This window comes from Hipposideros armiger, unplaced genomic scaffold (genome assembly GCF_001890085.2).
Source record: "Hipposideros armiger isolate ML-2016 unplaced genomic scaffold, ASM189008v1 scaffold_198, whole genome shotgun sequence".
NCBI classification, from domain to species: domain Eukaryota; kingdom Metazoa; phylum Chordata; class Mammalia; order Chiroptera; family Hipposideridae; genus Hipposideros; species Hipposideros armiger.
In genome coordinates, this window is record NW_017731548.1 from 1,827,340 (window position 1) to 1,846,809 (window position 19,470).

Consider the following 19,470-nt stretch of genomic DNA (forward strand, 5'->3'; position numbering starts at 1 on the left):
TATCTTGTCAGAATACTTCTGTAACATCCCAGTGGAAAAATCTATGCTGAAACATAACAATATGAGTTTAAATTTTATAATTTATGAAGGTAACAGTGACTTTCTGTCTTTCTGCCTTACTTTGTTTATCCCATGTTTCCTAGGAAATAGCACTTCAGGAAACATTATTTTGCCATTGCCATTTTGAAGGCTTCCAAGTGTTAAGGACCACAGTATTTAATTGTTTTATATTCATCAATAGTACTCAAATTTATAATAATTATGTGCTTGTGACTTCTTGGATTTTTTTCCTAAATGGTATCTTTTAAATCAAGGCTGCCTAATAAACTAAGTCAATGAAATGAAAAAGTCAAGTTGGTTAGACCTTAAAGGTCTCTATGAGGGACTGGAATATTGGAATCAAGACTTCCTCTATAATACTCAATAAATGAATAACTAGCCCAAATGTTGCAAAGGGTTAGATCACATTTAGTTTGAGCAATCAGAAAATGTTTCCATTGATGACCCTCCCAAATTTTTCAGTTTACAGATGCAATGTAAAATAGCCTGTATTTCTGTGTATACGCTCAAGTGAAATTAGGACACTGAGATAATTTTCTAAATAATTCAGGCTTTAACTTTGTTTTTATACCAAAAGAAAAGTTTTAGACAGTTATCCAGAATCACCTCAAATCTGCAAATCTAGCGGTGGTGATAATTCTCGTAAAGTATACTTCCAACTGCCTGCTTTAATCTCACAGGTACTTTCTTTTCAACATTTATTAGCACCAAGAACAAGTTTACTAAGCAACACTGTAGGAAAAATAAAAGTACTCCCCACTACAAATATGAGTAGATGGTCCTATACTATGGGGACGAGGAAAACTGACACAATAGCCTTCATCATTCAAGTGAATAATCAATTTTTAAAATTAACCACAATTATCAGTATTTTAATTTGAAGAAGTAAAACAGGGTCTAAAATGTGATCTCTCTGGGCTTCCCTTTGTCATAAACCTGATATTAAAATATGAAATAATTGTTTTAAGAAATCACTGAAACTTTTGACGCTCTCAAGCTACTTTGTTTCAAGTGTTCTTATACATGGAGTCACAACAGGAAGAAAGGTATAGATGCCATCAAATTAGATTACCAGGAAAACTCCCTCTATTTTACTTTATTTAATGTGACACATAAAGAAAACCCTGCACAAATATCTGTCTTTAATTTCTCTAGTGTACAAAAAAGAAATATATTGTGTCTGGCAGAATGAAACAGATGAAATAGCCTGGGTGCATTTAAAAAAAGAAGAGGGGGGTAGAAATCAGATGCTTACAATGAGCCTTCAAAGCCACTCCAGCAGTAGGGATAAATAATTCAATAAACTCGACTTCATATTCTTTTTATCTCCCCAGTGTAATAAGCACATATTAAAAAAATAAAACTTTAAATTCACGAATACTTGTGAACAGAATAGCAGCCAGCAGATAATGAAAAAACACAAAACACTATCTGTGCGCATGTAACATGTGTGCATATCCTCTACCAGACACATTTTTCCAGATGAAAGGTCACAACTGCTGAAATTTATGAACACGTAATTTAAATTAGGTGTTTTGAAAACACAAAAACCTTGCATTCCTACATTTCTCAACATAATAGGCTTTTTCTTTAAACCTAAGAAGATGTCTATTTATGCCTTACTCTGTTTATCCCATGTTTCCTGGGAAATAGCATTTTAGGAAACATTTTGCCATTGTCATTTTAAAGGCTTCCAAGTGTTAAGGATCACAGTATTAAATTGTTTTATATTCATCAATAGCACTCAAATTTATAATAAGGGTGTGTTTGTGACTTTTTCGGATTTTTTTTCTAAATGGTATCTTTTAAATCAAGGCTGCCTAGTAAATTAAGTAATTGAAATGAAAAAGTTGAGTTGGTTAGACCTTACCATCCCAAATACCATTCAAATGTAAGCATCTCAAACTATCATTAAATCATTAGATTCTTGTGGGGTTTTTTTTTTCCTTCAATTATGTTAGTTTTCTTCAATTATCATTCTATTATTGGCTCATGTCAAAGATGCCTGCACAGTGTTCCACTAAAACAATGAACATTTATATCCTTAAGCATGGGGCACACACAAGCTTTTATTCTAGCACTAACTATTTAGATTATATTTATAGTAAAATAATGTAAGTAAATCTGGTGTCATTCGAGTTGTTTCATAAACTTTTCAAACAAGTAAATAAATAGATTTTAAGCTATCTCTCTGTATTATGTAATCATTTGAAATTAGTTTAACACGTCAAATGATATTTCAAAAAATTTTTGTGCTATACAATAGTTAAATTACTCCCACGAAACAAATCTACAAAGCCTTCATTTAAAAAGGCTGACTTACACAAATAAATATACTATATATTTTAAGTTCCTCTCCGTTGGTTATTTCAATAAAACAGAATTCAGGGATAGAACACACACTCAGCATAGTTTAATTCTCCCTTCAACAGGGAGAGGTGTCTGAGATCACTGAGAGATTCAGCTACAGAAGTCAATTCATTTCACGTGTTCAGTGTAATAGAAAATCACTGTGTTGCAGCAACAAGCAGCCCTTGCACTGGAGTATTATCCTAGGGCGCCCAGTTCACCCGCAGCGATAACTGCGGGTGGGGAATCCTATGTTATGTAAATCACCGTCAGCTCCCAGGGTGGAGGGTGCTGAAGGAAGCAGCTCAGGAAACACAGTCCCGGTGTCCTTGAAACGGAATGACTTCACTTGCCTGGAACACTCGAGAACTAACGAGCTTCTTAATCCTTTTCTCACCATCCATTTTTCTTCTTCAAAGTGCAAATCGTTAGTGAAAAGGCCCGGGTTACACCAATTAGTTTGCACAAAGTGCTTCCGTGTTTAGCTTCGCTTTAACCCAATTAAGCAGCACAGTGAGCCCCGAAGATGCGCCACCTGCGCGCCTGGCTCCAGTGAGGCCGGCGGGAGCCCCTCGCGTCCTTCGCATCACACCCGCCCGGAACGCCGTGCCTCGGTCCCCGAATGGCCCCGGGGCCTCCATGTCCCAGGCTGCCTCACGTCCTCGACAACCGAGGGTATTTGCAGGTGGCCCAGGAAATCGAGGGGTGAGGTCTCGGCCAAGCAACTCTGGCCTGAACCCCAAGGAGAGCGCGCTGGGCGCAGGAGCCCGTGCGGCCGGCGACCATAAAGCGCCAGCTCGGCTGCGATCACACGTGTTCCTGCGGCGGCTGGGGCCGAGGGATAGGTGGGCAGAGACCGTGGGCTGCAGCAGACGTGGAGAAACGGGGGACACCAAGTAAGGCTTTAAGATAGACCGCTCGCAGGGAAAAAAAAAAAAAGGAAAAAAAGCCAGTGGGACGGTGAGTAGACACAGGAAAGAAAGATGGTCCGGGACTGTGGAGCAGCGGGACAGAGGGGACCAAATGGAAGCACACGAGGACCTGCGCTGGGTGAGAGGCAGAGGTGGCTTTTCTCCAGAGACCAAGGCACATCTTTGCCTTGGTGGCCGCGAGTTCTCCGGCTCTGATTTGCCTCCTCTTCTAACTGCCAAAAGGTAGCAGTGCGTTCACCCGCAACTACCGCAAAGTCGGGAGGGTCTGTCCCGGTGTTCCCACTCCCTGCTCCTAAGGGGATGGAAGGTTCCTGGGGAACGGAGCACATGACTGCCGTGAGCCCCAAATCTAATGTACTATTTTAAGCTAAATCGGAATCTGTCACACTTGGATAAGGAGAAAGTGAATAATAGGTGGCTTTGTGATGCTGTACCTGTGCGCCTCCAACCCCCCAAATCAAAGCTTGAGCAAAAAGTGGGAGCCCTGAACGAGATCTTGTTAAAAGTGGCTCTAAAAGAAAGTGCCTACAAACCTTTTCCCAGGAGTTACAGGATTTTGCAGGAAATGGTCTTAGTTTGAAAGAGACAGCATCTAAATTAAAGGTAGCCGATTAAAAATCTGTCTAGGTTTTAAACTACTGCATAACCGCTAAGTAGTATCTCTCTCCTTTCTTGTAGATTAAGGACACAATTGGTAACATCAGAAAGAAAATGTCCTATATAAATCCATTCCCCCTGCCCATTTCAAGGCTCCAAATTCAGAAATGTTGATTTCTTTCAAATGTTTCCAAAAATGATATTTAAATTGAAAACCCTGATGATGACTGCAAATTAATTTTCTTTGAAAAATCTTAACCATGTTCCCTTAATCAAATCACACGAAATAGTACAAAATTAGAAGTCTAATGTCAGGTCACCACTAAGGACACTTAAGAGAGGAGAAATATATCCTTAATTTTACATCTGTAAACAAGCCAGAAAACCCAAACCTGCACATTTTCAGGACCGTTATCTGCCAGTAGGTCTCATCTCTATGATCGCCCTTGAATTTCACATGTTAAAATACAGCTCACTGTGAATGCACATTAAAATAATCTCTCCACCACAGAGATAACTGATTTTTCAAATACTTCTACCAGTGCATATGAAACTTAGTGTCCTATGTGCAATGTGAGGCAAGTCTACCAAAGTACAACAGAGGGCTGCGGATGGGGGTGGGGTGTACTAAACAGTTTTTAAACATCCTCACCTAAACTGGGGTACACAATATCTAACACACTCAGCATAATTTTCAGATTCCTTTCAAGAACTGCAAATGAGGAACACACAGGTAAAACACCGCATAACATTGAAAAAAAATCATTCTAACCTATAAGAGCATCCAGAAAATTACACAGGTATTATTCCATCTAAAGTCAACTTGCATATACATGAAAGAGCAAACTTTCAACCTGCATTTTCAAAGACCTTGAGGATTAGCAGACATTAACGATCTTCCTCTAAATGCAAGTTAGTGACTTTTGTTTTAGAAAAACACATCTAGTTCACTAATTGATGGATGACCATTAATACACCTGTATTTGCATTTCGGCGGTAAAAAGACAAGCAGAGGTTTTCAGCACCGAAGAGAACCACTTTGCCAAGTCTTTTCAAAGCGTCAATATGCTTCAAGTAATACCAAAGCTGAGAGATTCCTCTTGATTTCCAAAACTGTCTAGGTGGCCTGGGTGGTTTTCTGCCGGCAGCAGCCTCCTACCTTTAGTTCGTGTGCCTATATCCATGAGGGGGATTAATTAGCTGGGCTGGAGCTGAAGGAGGCTGTCGTGACGAGCCCAGTGGCGATTGGCCGCCAGCCTGCCTGGCCCTGCCTTTATAATTTCCACACGAGTGCATCTGGGCTCTGAGACAAACCGACAGCAGCTTCTTCTGACAAATACACACGCACACTCACCCCGACACACACTCAGCACACTTTTCCTCCATCTGATTAACAGTCCTGCACACACAATGATTTCGGGAAAGCGTAAATAAACACGGAAAGGGTAGATTATTTTGACTCCTGGAAGAGCTTTGCTGGGTCTCAGCACAACTTTTGTTTTTATAGCCGAGAAGGTGATCTCTCCACGCGTTTCTCTCCCACCAGGATTCTTGAAAAGAGGAAGAGAGGCAGAAAGAGGGGGGAGAGCAGTGTTTCACTTTAAGACCGGCTGGGCGCCAAGACACTAGGAGGGGACCGCGGCCTCTAGGACCCCCGCGGCGGCGCGTCGGGACCGGTTCGGAGACGCTGCGGGCGCCGGGCCGTTTCTGCACGAAGTTGGCTCCAGCTCTAGCAGCCGCATTGGATCCCACAGCCTACTGCGAGACTCCGGTGTACAATCCGGATCTCTGCCCCAACATGATCGCGGCCCAGGCCAAGCTGGTCTACCATCTGAACAAATACTACAACGAAAAATGCCAAGCCAGGAAAGCTGCCATTGCCAAAACTATCCGGGAAGTCTGCAAAGTCGTGTCCGACGTGCTTAAAGAAGTGGAAGTGCAGGAGCCCCGCTTCATCAGCTCCCTCAACGAGATGGACAACCGCTACGAGGGCCTCGAGGTCATCTCCCCCACGGAATTTGAGGTGGTGCTTTACCTTAACCAAATGGGGGTGTTCAACTTTGTGGACGACGGCTCGCTGCCCGGCTGCGCGGTGCTGAAGTTGAGCGACGGGCGCAAGAGGAGCATGTCCCTCTGGGTGGAATTCATTACCGCCTCCGGCTACCTCTCGGCGCGCAAAATCCGGTCCAGGTTTCAGACGCTGGTGGCTCAAGCGGTGGACAAATGTAGCTACAGGGATGTGGTAAAGATGGTGGCAGACACCAGCGAAGTGAAACTGCGGATCCGGGATCGGTACGTGGTGCAGATCACTCCGGCGTTTAAATGCACCGGGATCTGGCCGAGGAGTGCTGCCCACTGGCCACTTCCCCACATCCCCTGGCCGGGACCCAATCGGGTGGCGGAGGTCAAAGCGGAAGGGTTCAATCTCTTGTCCAAGGAGTGCCACTCCCTGGCCGGCAAGCAGAGCTCGGCCGAGAGCGACGCCTGGGTGCTGCAGTTCGCGGAAGCGGAGAACAGACTGCAGATGGGGGGCTGCAGAAAGAAATGCCTCTCCATCCTGAAAACCTTACGGGACCGCCACCTGGAACTGCCGGGCCAGCCCCTGAACAATTACCATATGAAAACTCTGGTTTCCTACGAGTGTGAAAAGCATCCCCGGGAGTCGGACTGGGACGAGTCTTGCCTGGGTGATCGGCTCAACGGCATTTTGCTGCAACTGATCTCCTGCCTGCAGTGCCGGCGGTGTCCTCACTACTTCTTACCCAATTTAGATCTGTTTCAAGGCAAACCTCACTCGGCGCTGGAAAACGCTGCCAAACAAACGTGGCGGCTGGCAAGAGAGATCCTGACCAACCCGAAAAGTTTGGAAAAACTTTAGAGGGCAATTTAATCAACAGCCGAAATGTGATTACTCTTCTCACCTAATTACGCGTACACTTCCTGTTCGAATCCTACCTAATATCCTACTTGACAGTACCAACAATCTCTTCCTTAAAAAGGAATACTAATACAATGTTTAGGCATCATCTCACCCACCCCTCAGAGGAGAGAAAAAAAAAAGTGGAGGGAGCGGATAAAGGAAAACCCAGACCCATAAGTATGAGAAGATTTCTTTACAAAGGATTTCATATTTCCCTTGCAAAGTACACAATGACACCCGGAAAATAACCGGCTGTAAGGCAAGACCACAGGGGACACTCTGCTAATTATCAAAGGATTATAGCAATCCTGGTGATTTAGGTGCGTCTATCTGTGAGTAAACACGATGTGGACATGCCAACTGAAGGAAAGTGTAATGTATATTTTGATTTGTAACAAATATTGTGATCTCACATTGTCTTTGAAGTGTGGATGCTGGTGTTTTGTGATTTGGTGACCAGAAGTTAAATTGCCATTTTGGATACTTCCAGACGTTTTCCACTAACAAAGATACCATTGAAAGGTAGATCTCCTTCCTCCTGGTACTTTTATCTGTCTTTGAAAGTGTCTGAACTTTAAAAAGTTTACATTTTGTTTCAAATATATTGCTTGTTCTATTTGTAACATTCCATAAATATACTTGAAATGTTATTTAAATATATTCAAAGAAATTTGAATTCAGCTTATATAATAACGCTTGAATATCTGAATTATATATTTGAAAAATGCACTTGAAATACACTGGATAATTACTTTGTGATTTAGATTTTAATTTCTGTTGCTGGATTTTATTTAATTAGAAGCTAATAAATGAGGTAAAATAAAAGTTGTTGTGTCTCACTTTAAATTGTTTTTCTATGAAAAGATGTAATGCTTCATTTTGAAAATAGAATCCACTTGAATATTTCAAACATTTTGAAAAACATGTTAATGAAATCATTAAAAATAAAACCTTTCAATGTTGGAGAAAAGCTCTTTTTGTATAGCTACAGAAGATAATCTGCTCTCAGTTTTTAACTTATTTATAAGACTATTTCTTTCCACAACAGGCACAATTTAAATTTACCCATGAAAGCTTGCTCTTCTGGGCTAGTATTTCTGTAGCATTTGGACAATATAAGGAAAAAATGTCATGCAAGTTAAGACTGCTGAGTTAAAAATCAGGCTAACTCAGAGAAAATGAACTAAACAAAGTCATGATGAAAATTTTGCAATTTTTATATGAAAACTGTTAATAATTGAAGATAATTTCTGACCATTTTATGTCAACCCTTACTTTATGCAGTATGCACCATTAGCTGAAAAAATTAATCAGAAATCCAAAATTCCTTTTTACTTCACAAGGGCAAGGTAATGACAAAAGCATAAAGACAAACTTTAAAGTATTTAAAGTCAAATATGCTACATTCAGACTCATTTGTAAAATTTAATTCTTGTGGAGCTAGAAATGAAAGAAGTCCTGTAACTATCTTTCCCGAGTGTTTTAAAAGTCAACAAGTGCGGGGAGGGCTAATCACCTATGGCCTTAAGGTTGTTAGTTAACTCAGGTGGGGGTAAATTTTGGAATTTCAATTGCTATTCTACAAATAGCATTTCATAATGCTTTATTTCTATATAAAAATTCAAAGAATAAAATTCTCGATCTACGAGAGCATTTGTCTCTATTTTAGAATAACTGCCTCTAAAAACTACTTTAAAGGAAGATCTTTGTTAAATGATTGTTGAACATCTAGCATGACACTTATGCTCTTGAATTCTTAACCTCAGGAAAAAAGTTTACAAATTGCACAGTAACACAGAAGTTAAAACAACAATAAAGTTGATGTCAGAAGACAGTTCAGAAGTGTGGAGGCCTCCTAATACTCAGGTTTTTAAATCTACACAAGATATATTCAACAAACAAATATTTATGCATTTAAATTGTCCAAGTATGTATTTGCTGTCATTACACCCACAGACGAATACACACTTTGAACACGAGAGTGCTAGTATACACTATATACATATGCACATTTTAAGTCAAAGCTTCTGGGAGAATCAGTTTCTCTTCCTCTTAAATTCACATGTAAAACCCATTGTTATTTCAGGAGATGAAAAATGGATATAATAATGGAGATGAATTTATATCTAAATGGTTTCCCCCCTCCCTTCAGTTTCCTTATAACCTTTCAATGAATAATAAGTCACACTGCAATCTACACTTTTTGAAATCCAAAGTGATATTAAGAAGAAATTTCTTAAGGCCCTTCCTAGTCATCCCAGAGAGCCTGAGATGCTGTACCCCAGGGACTTGGGAGCAATTGGCTTAACTACCACATCTGCCCAAATGCACACAAATGCACTCAGAGAGGGACTGTGAAAATGTGTCTGCACTGGTAACACAGGATTTAAAATCATTAATATGGTCTTCTGTCCCATAAAACAGAGCATGTGTTGTTTCATTCATTTTATTTTCTACGAGAAGCTGGGAATCTGCTCCCCTCCCCCACTGTCATTTAAAACCAAGCAAAACTGAAAACCACTTCCTACCACAAAGCCACCAGTACTGTACACAGAATCACTTCAACTCACTTTCGTGTCGATCTTCTTGAAAGCAGGATCATCCTCATCTACTTCGAAGTAGATTTCTGTCGTGGTGATGGAGAGAGTCCCTTTGGCCACCACCACAGGCGCGATGAGCTGGGCAGGCGTGCTGAGAACCACTGGGCCTGAAAGACAAGGACGGGCTCCAGAGTCAGGCTGAGTCCCTGTGACCCTCTCCGGCTCCCTCCCTGAGGGGTACCACAGGTTTTTATTTTTAAATATGCACTAAAAAGATGATGTTTATATTATGCGGCAAGCTCCTTTCATGTGAGATAAGGTCGGCTTCACTTTTACACATTACCTTACAACGAGACAAGGGATAAACAATTCTATAAAAACCCAAGAGGTCAGGGTACTGAATAAGTGACCCTTAGCAAGCGAGTGGCAACTTCCTCCTATAAATCCTAAATGGTTGGTGAGGCGCTGCCATTAACCGACTTAAAAGTGCAGAACGGACTCCACAAGGCCCGGGTTTCCCCATTGAGCACCCGGCTTTGCGAGAGACCCTAGGCAGGCAGCACTGTCCCCAGGAACCAGACTTCGCTTAAAGCCGGTCACTCGGCAGCGGCGCTCCCCAAGGATGGGCGGGAGGGTGTGAAGCGGAAGACGATCGAAATATATAAATCCCATTGTACCAACGGGTCTGCATCTTGCAAGGAGAGTAATATCGGCGTCCCGAGGCGCGCCACGTACACATACACGCGCACACGGACATTAAACACGTTTCTTATGTAGAAAAGAACGGAAATCGTAGTAGTGGTTTTCTCACGGAGAATCAGTCAAAAGTGATGACTAAGGCATCTGAACAAAACGATTCTCAGGAAAGCGTCCGAAAAGTTCTCCTTCCCAACTTTGGAAACTAGAGGAATTAAGATGCAGTAAAAAAGATTTTTAGAAAGTGTCTACTAAGGTGCTTCCTTCAAATTCCTCATCCTGAGTTAAAGTTGAAATTGACATATTTCACATATTAGGATATTAATTCAAAGGGGGAATTCCTTAACGGCCCCTTTAAGATTCCCCGAAGGGAAGGCATTCTTGGCTATCCTGGATTTTAAAGACCACAAACACGGAAATCAGAAATAACATCCATTCTCCTGTAGCAAGGGCTCATTATATTCCCTTCCATGCCCCCCTCAAATGCATTTAGTCCAACGAGTCACAGCAGGAGAGAGGCGATAAATAGGTTGGTCCCCCGCGGGCGCTCAGGCCCGGGCCCTCCGCGGCCGCTGCTCACGGAGAGCGGCTCGCAAGGCCAAGGCCACGGCCGCCGCGAGCAGGCCCAGCCGGCGGGGCCCGGGGACGGTGGCGGTGGTCGCGTTCCCAGGGAGAAGCGCACACCCCAGCGCGAGCACTCGCACAAAGCCGGCCGCCCTGCGGCCCGAGGCACAGCGAGGGCACGGCCGGCTCCCGTCGTGCTGGAAGGGGAGGATGTGAAGCAAAGTGTGTGTCAGCCTACGTACACCCCCGACCGTGACCGCCTGGCCGGACGGACGCGAAGCCCGCTCGTTTATTTTACTGCTTTCTCTCCCCCTGGAGCCCGCACGGGGGCCCGGCGGGGGTCTCGGGCCGGCAGCTTCCGCCGCGGAGCCAGCGGAGCCGGGGTCCACCTCGGCCCACGAGGTTTTTCTTTCCAAAGGGCGAGGCGGTCGATCTGAAGCGCCGCTTTAAAGGCTCATCAATCTTAATCTAGGTTGCTCAAGTAATTATGCCCGAATCTCTTGTACGATTACAAGTGGATTTGGGTTTCTATTCCCCAGGCCCTCCTTTGTGTTTATTGGAGGGTCTGTGCGCGCGCTCGGCGGCGCCCCTGCCTCCCGCGCCCTCCTCGCGATCCCCCGTCGCCAGGGCCGCTTCCAGCCGCTCCCTTAACCCTTAAACCGCCAGGGCTCCTTTGGATGCCATTCTTCATCTTTATTTCCCTTCTGGATGAATCCAGGAGGTTTACTCTGATATGGGGCGAGGTGAGAAAGGTGACGTGATTCACATTAGAAACAAAGTGTCTTCTTATATACATCTTTGGGCCTTGCTAAATAAACCTTAAAAAGCTCGTCATTCTATGCACAGAAGGCTAGTGATTTTTGGTTTAATAGAGGTTTCTGGCATTTGGAGACGAAGAGTGGTTAAAAACATTAAAAATGGCGAACTGCCTCTTTCTCTTAAAAAAAGTAATTTAACATATCCAAACAATTAAATAGGAAAATTTGAAAAAAAAATCACAAAACCTATTATGAAAACCATACACACTGATTTACCGAAATATATTACGAATTTAAGTGCAATTCCGTAAACTTTTAACAGAGAACACATTTTCTCCACGTTTCTCTGCGTTTTCGAAAGGAGACTGCGCTTCGTTTTGATTTTACTCCAATCTCGTTCTACTGAATTGACATTTTCTGGGGTGGTCTAGAAGGGCTTCAAACTGGTTCTTCTTGAAGAAAGACACTTCATAAAATACTCAGCCTTAGTAGTGTGTCATTTTTACCCCTGTCCTTTGGAAATCTCCAATTACACCTTCCAATTCCATAGCATGTTTAAGGAGCAGTGAGTCTTTTTGCTGTACCCTTTAGGAAGCAAACCAGTCACAGGGAGAAGGCAAAGGGAACCCACTACACCAATAAAGAGAGGGGATTATGCTTTAATCCCTTTTGGGGGAGCCTCATGATTTTAGGGATCTGATATTAAAATGTTTACGTGGGGCAGTCATTAACCCGCAGACCTTCCATCTGGGAGATCTGGTTATTTGAAAATTTCAATCCCTTTCCAAATAAAAATAGTTTTAAAAGGGAAGCATCTCTAGATGCCAGAGAGATGGGGATCTAGCAGGTTCTGTTCTAGAAGATAACTTGGTTCATATGTAAACTCCTAATTTTGCTTAGTGTAGTGAGTTGGGGACTGACTGTAGATATATTCATTCTAATTATTACTGTAACAATAGAAGGATACATTATAATCATGTCCGCAGCACACATACAAGTGATGCATATGAAAGGGTAATCAAGTGGATGGGACAAAACCTCCTGCCCTTATTGATGCCTATGATAGCTTAAAGTAATTACAGGAAAAAAAAAGTTATTTATGTTTTAGAATTGGAAATATAATGTTTAAGAAATATTGATTCATAACTATTTTTAAATTACTTGTCATTAATTTAAATGCAAATTGAAAATCTGAAGCAGAACAAACGAGTTCCCCAAGCATAATAAAAAGAATCTTTAAAGGAATGAACTTCTTTTTAGAGCCATAGGATCTTTAGTCAGTTAAGATGGTAAACCTAGAATAAGAAATACATATGTTTTATATTTGAAAAGGGAACTATTCATCAAATATATTTTAAAAGTAGAATGTTAAAAAAATAGTTGTGGGTTTGGATGAATTTACTGAAAACAAAATTCCATGCCTAGAAATCTTAATAATAACACGCAACTTTTTAATAGAACTTTAATTTACAAAGTTCTTTTACATTTTTACGTCACTACTGGTTCAATATTCATAATTTGGGGCTATGGATGTGTCAGATACCTTCCTGCCAAACACATCCAGGAACACATCTGTAGTTGAACAAGTTGGGTTTACTGCTCGTTGCAAAGAGGGAGGCATGGGTACTACGGGGCGACTTAGTGAGAGGGTGTCGGAAGGACTTTTTGTGAGATGAGGCTTTGGTTAAATGACTTTAGCAAGGGTTCAAGGAGGGACACAGGGCCTTACTCTGGATCAGGCTCTGTAAAGAAGCAGGGCTAATTCTGTGATTGGTGTCTAAATAAATCTTTAAATAGAGAGATGGAAGACTAGGTCTAGGCTATTGCTGTAATTGGCAAAGAAGTAGCAGTCACTATTTAGCCAGAAGAGAGGATGTCTGGTATTTAGGTGGCATGCAGAGTGACCGTATTTTTGTCTGTGCTTAGGCAAAATTATAAAGCTGTTTTTTTGCCTCACATCATCATCATGTGACTGCGTCTGACGTTGGTGTTCTATGAGGTTGTGTTCAAAAGGAGAACACCATGGCCTAGCTGTGAGCTCCATCCAGGCCAGCTCCCAGCAATACCGAGGCCTCCTTGTAAGGGTCAGACCACTTTCCAGAGGTCAGGGGCTGCTTTCCTTTTTCTCAGATACAGGAATTAATCATTTTTAGGGGGGTCAAAAGCATTCTAGCTATTAAAAGGCAATTAGGGCAATTAGATTTTTAAATGGTGCTAAGAATCTTTACAAGTTGCAATATGGAAGAAAACAAGAATATATATAGGGACAAAGAATTGAATTCAAATTGGTATCATTACAATTAGCTGATGACTTTAAACTGGCAAAAATATATGTGTATATGAAATTACAATGTATTTTAGAATCACTTGAATATTTTCCAAACTTAGTATAATATTAGTAAAAGTTCTATTAGCTATATGATTTTCTCCAACCTCAATTACTTTGAAACCACATGTTCAATTTGTTTTTGGAACATGTAAAAGGCATTTATTTTACGATATAAACAAGGACTTATCTTTGTAAAATTATTACACTTAAACTCCTGACATTATTTAGAAGAAACCATATCTGAAATTCTTTATGTTTAGTGAAAAATAATATTCCAAACATTTTTTAAGACAAAAATATGAGAAAGTAAATTTTTTACAATTATTTCTATAATATGATAAAATCTGTAGGAAAATTACAGCAGGAGTGAACATATCTAAAATATTTATCACTGCTTTGGACTTATTCTTAAGTATTGCACTATCAATTTAAGAGAAATGTTTTCCCCATAGAATTAAAATAACAAAATGCTTTAATCTCAAAACAAAATAAATTACTGAAGAGTATGAGAAAGTTGGAACTTTGTTTCAGAATCCCAGGAAAGCTTTATTAGGCATTAAGAAAACAGAGATGTTTGTGTTTGTGCCTGGGGGCGAAAGAAGTGAGGGGGAAAATGCTGCAGAAAATCTTAGATTGCTGTTATCCAGGATAATTCCCTGGGTTTCAAGCATTTAAAACGCCTCAAGGGTAAAGAAAGTAGAATAACAAAATCTCAGTGACACTTTTCTTATGTACACAGACTATTGATAGTGGTCCAAATATATTATCAGAATAATGATCCTCTGAAATTTTCAAAAGCTTTTCTTGCATGAAAAGTTATAGAATATCTTTGTTTGAATCAGGAAAATATAACTTGAACAATTAATAGAATACATACCTCAAGAGTTATGAATTTAACTTTCAGAATGATTCCCTCTTGCCCTAATTCACACATTCACTCTCTCACACACACACACACACACACACACACACACACACACACACACACACACACCAAACTATCCATTATAAATACTGTATAAACCCAAATTTTATACTACAAAGCTCACTGTGCCCAAGAAATGGCCTTTTTGTGCCCTTTGGTGACTTCCGGGACATAATCTATCCTTATCTTAAGATTAACAATAACCAATTGTCCCTATAGTGTACTGGTCTCCTTAGATTATTACTGTACAAAATGAGACAGGTACTTAAGAACACACATTCATCTTTTCGGATCTGAGTAAACCAACCTTTGGTGAAACTCAGCTTACCATAGTCAGAAACTGAAAGAGAAAGAATGGAATCTTCTGGTAAAAGCAATTGAAGACTGCATTTTAACAAAATATCTGTTCATCATGGTAGAACATCTATTTTTGCACAAATATTATCTAAAATGGCGTCTTATGTAATATATTTATAATAAATAATTTTAAAAAGTACTGAGAGACAACCTGATAGGCTGTAACTTTAACCTACCATTTATTTGTTTCAATTTATTTGTAGAACAGAAAATTTTTATGTTAAAAAGAAACCAACAAAAACTAGAGTATTTTCCAAAAAGGCAATGAGTGATTTTGTAGGGGGGGGGGGAAAGCTTGCGAAGCATATATATTCTAAGTAAAATATCACTGAGTTATTTTCTAGCACAAAAACATACCAAAAAGACAGTGATGGTTTTAAAGTTCATTGTGATAATTTGCTCTGCCTTTTGATTCAATAGGTGAGCCAGCTGAGATTTGTGTTTCCAGTTATATCACATTTAGTTCAACATATGGAATACATTTTTCACTTTCTGGAAGGGTACTGACTCTTTTATAGCACTAGGATATCATTTAATGATGGAGAAGAGTAAATTCCTACTAGACTAGATGAGTGAATAAACTAGAGGTGATGATTTAAATCTATCGGACTAGGAGGCTATGTCTTTGCAACCCTCAGTTGGACTAAGTGCGTCTGTACGCTCCATGGTTTCCTGGGCACAGCTTTCATACACCATTTATAATATACTGAATATACATGTTTAGAAGTCTGTTTCTTCCATTGGGCGTAAACTACTTGAAGACAGAAGCATTATCTTTTTCACACAACATAGTATTTGTCACATAACATGCAACCTGTGTTTATGGAATCGAATATAGGAAACTACATACACCACCGTTGCATGTATAAAGAAGGCCACTTAAAATAACAGATCACATGTTTTATATTTTTCTGGAATTGACTTAAAATTTCTCTTTAAAAATATGAAAGATGTTGCATTTTACAGAAAGCATACATTTTGAGGCCGGCTGAGTGGCTCAGTTGGTTAAGAGCTCGCTCAAGACTGCAAGCTCTGAGCAACAGTGGTTCTAGTCCCTGCCCGAGCTGAGCTGCCGCTGAGTTACCAACAGGTGGCAGGATGGCTCAGCTAAAAAAAAAAAAGAAAGCATACATTTAAAAATATGCTGAAAACCAATGAGAGTTACAATGTCATTGGTCATTTGGGCTATATCACATGCATACTATTATTTTTAAATAGCATAATTTTATAAGTGCCGTATTTTACCTAGTGTGTAATTTGTTCCCTCTCTGTAAATTAAATGCTTAGGGAGACATATTTACCTCAGCATTCATTCATTCATGTAGTCAACAAAAATTAATCACTGTTCTGAGCTCTAAGAGAGAACGCGGTAATGTCTAAGACATGAATTTTATCCGCAGAGCTTATACTAAAGATAAGACATACAGGAACAATTTTGACACAAGGGAGAGAGGGTTTAGCTAAGTATTGTTAAAGCACTTTACATGAATTAATCTCATTTATTCCTCATAACAAACCTATGAGATAGGTACTGCTATTATCTCTATTTTATAGATAAGAAAATGAGACTGAGTGGTGAAGTAATTTAGAGAAGGTCATACAACTAGTAAGTGGTAGAGACTGGATTCAAACCTGGTTATCTGAAACCAAAGTCAGGGCAGTTAAATGTTATTTATATTGCCTTCCTCCAAGAGAGGGACAGAAAAAAAAATAGAGACATTCACAGAACTGTGATGGTGATTTCCAGCCGTTTTTCCCTTGGTGGGGTGGGGGGCAGGGTGGTTGAGAGTGGATGAAGCAATGGCATCTGAAGTGAGCTGTGATGGATGATGGTTGGATTTGGACAGTGGGATGAGGGGGAGAACACTGTAAGTGGGGGGAGAGTTTGAACAAATACACAGATGCACTGTATGAACGGGAGAAAATAAGATTGGCCAGTGACTAGGATTTAAAGAGTGGTGTGAGATAAAACTGAAAAAACACATATAGCTTTGAATGTCAGACTTTTCAGCTTAAGGCATCAAAGATTAAAGCTCAGGTGTTACAGTGTGGAACAGCGGTGTTTACCCATTTGGGAGGGGGTCACACACCTCTTTGTGAAGACGGTTAAATATATGACCCCTTCCTAGAAAAATTAACATATAAACCTTTGTCCATCCTGACTATAATAAATGAAGTATTCATATTTTGGAGAAGAATTAAATTTTGTCATTTAAATGATGCCTTCTTCTGTCTAAAGATTTTTTTCTGCCTCGGCATTATTGTTATGTTTTTCTCGTTTCAGAAGATGGTCTTTCCTCCTGTTCAAGCCAGTTACTCTTCCTACCTGGGATTTGGTCCACCCCTCTCCTGCCCACTTTGGCTGCTCTCCATCTTTGTTTCTCCCCTTCTTTCTTAAGCTTCTAGGTATGTTCTATTATCTCTTAGTTCCTCACTCTTATTCCTTTAGCTTCACCCTCATCCTCTACTTAGGCCAAGGTGTTATGGAAGTAGGCTTGGAAAGTAGGCTTGTGAAAGACTTGGAAACATCTATCCACCAATTGAAAAACAAGCTGTGTAAGATTTTAGGTTTAAACTCAGAATTTTCCAAATGTGTTTAGGTATACGTTTTCTCTCATTAACATATTTCAAAAACTGTGTTCCAAGGAATATCACTTTGAAAAACGCTGAACCGGAGTTCCTTGGCTTCTAGAGCATCTGTTATTCTCTCTTGTTCTCCAACTGCCTGACTTCCTTCTCAGTGTCCTTGAGGGGAACCCTCCACTGCGGCCCTTTCAACCTTGTTCCACAGGGGATCTGAATGGCCTACTGCTCTTCTCTCTCTCTCTGTTCTCACTTTCCTTGGGTGATCTCGGTGGTTTTAATTATGAACTCCATGCTCAACTTGGCTCTCAAATTTCAAACCATTATTGTCTATTTGAAAATTATGGCTATCCATCAGATCAAGCTGAACCAATCATCTTCATTCCTTTCCCCTCTAAAACACATTTAAAAAAATTTCCTAAACACATTTAATAACGTCTATGTCTCTTCTTTTCTCAGGCCAGATTCCTCTCATTCTTACTCTCCACAACTACTCCATTATTACAGTCCTTCACAAATTACCTTCTCAGGGTTTTTTTTTTTTTTTTTGGAAGCTGTGCCCTTCTTCTCTCTCCTGTCACCAGCCAATTCAGTGTAGACTCTCCTGGGCACAGCTATTCACCTCTGGTTTGGAGAACAACAGCCTTCTGCCTCAAGTCTGGGCATCCTAAAGCCATAACCTACATTTTCAAACTGTATAAATCAGGCATTATCATCGCCATGCTTAAAACCTTTCATTGTCTTCCTGACACATAAAGCTGCCCTGTGAGCTCCTCAGCCTCAACTTCAGAGACCACCTGCCTCATGCTGTTACCCGGATAATTTAAAACTTCAGTAGTTTTGTACAGATAGTGAGGTTTTCACAAATGATGTTTCCCATGCCTGTAACAACTCTTTAAATATTTCGAAATCTTTTACTTATGCTTCCAGATGCAACATAGGAAACACCTACTGTAGGAAGACTGGTCAAGGGCCCCCTTTGTGTTACTCTGGTTACCTCTGTACTTCTAAGTTGTTTTTGGTTTTGTTTTCCCATTATCTGCTCTCCTTCTAGACTATAACCTCTTTGAAAGCAGGAACTTGAACCATAGGCATCCTTTTACTCCACACACCCACTATGATGTCTTGTCTAGAGTAGATATTCAACATTTATATTCGTTTGGCTTGGATAGCCACATCCAAGCTGAGTCAAGCTGGGATCTTACATCAGAGAATAAGGACCCAATAGATCCTTCACGTTCTCATTTTTACAATGTGTGATGACATTTTTTCTATGTAAATCTATTCTCTTTTATTTCATATAAAAATTCTGGTAATAACCCACATAATTGATTTGCTAACATATCATGGGGTTGCACCTTGGAATTTTAAAAAAACCCTGATGTAGTAGAATGAACAAGTGCTTTAGCAGAGACAGAAAAAAATGGGTTTGTATCTTGGCTCATTTCTTTGCTTATGTGATCATGAATAAGGACCCTAATGTCTGAACCTTAGCTTCCACATCTTAAAATGAAGTACAATACCTAATTGAGAGTTATACAGTTATTAGCTTGTGGAATTATTTTCTCTCAACAAGTGTAAATGATGTCTCCCAGATTTATTTGCCTGTCCATACTTACCTCTGTTCAACTCATCTACCTCATCCACGCCCCCAGCCAGCCCCTCCAGAAAACTGGCTGGTGACTGAAGACTCATTCTCACAGCCCAATCTTAGACGCAAGACGTAATTTTTAAGAAAGTTTTCTGTGATACCTGGTTCCTAACATTCCTGTTTTATATACAAACTCAACTGGTATAGCACTACAACTACACTTAGCTGTTTCATCATTAGTGACTTAAAATGAAGGGAAAATTCAACAG

General features: G+C 40.4%; 2 protein-coding genes across 2 annotated transcripts in view; one reads left to right on the top strand and one right to left on the bottom strand.

Annotated features, from left to right (window-relative positions):
- The window catches only part of NBEA (neurobeachin), a 707,336-nt gene that overhangs the window by 201,445 nt on the left and 486,421 nt on the right, over positions 1-19,470 (bottom strand). The window contains exon 40 of the mRNA XM_019653151.1: positions 9,429-9,565. Within this exon, the coding sequence (XP_019508696.1) occupies positions 9,429-9,565 (137 nt within the window). The remainder of the gene's footprint in view (positions 1-9,428; positions 9,566-19,470) is intronic.
- MAB21L1 (mab-21 like 1) lies at positions 5,136-7,666 on the top strand. Its single transcript, XM_019653154.1, has one exon. The coding sequence runs from the start codon at positions 5,737-5,739 to the stop codon at positions 6,814-6,816; it is 1,080 nt and encodes a 359-aa protein (XP_019508699.1). The 5' UTR covers positions 5,136-5,736; the 3' UTR covers positions 6,817-7,666.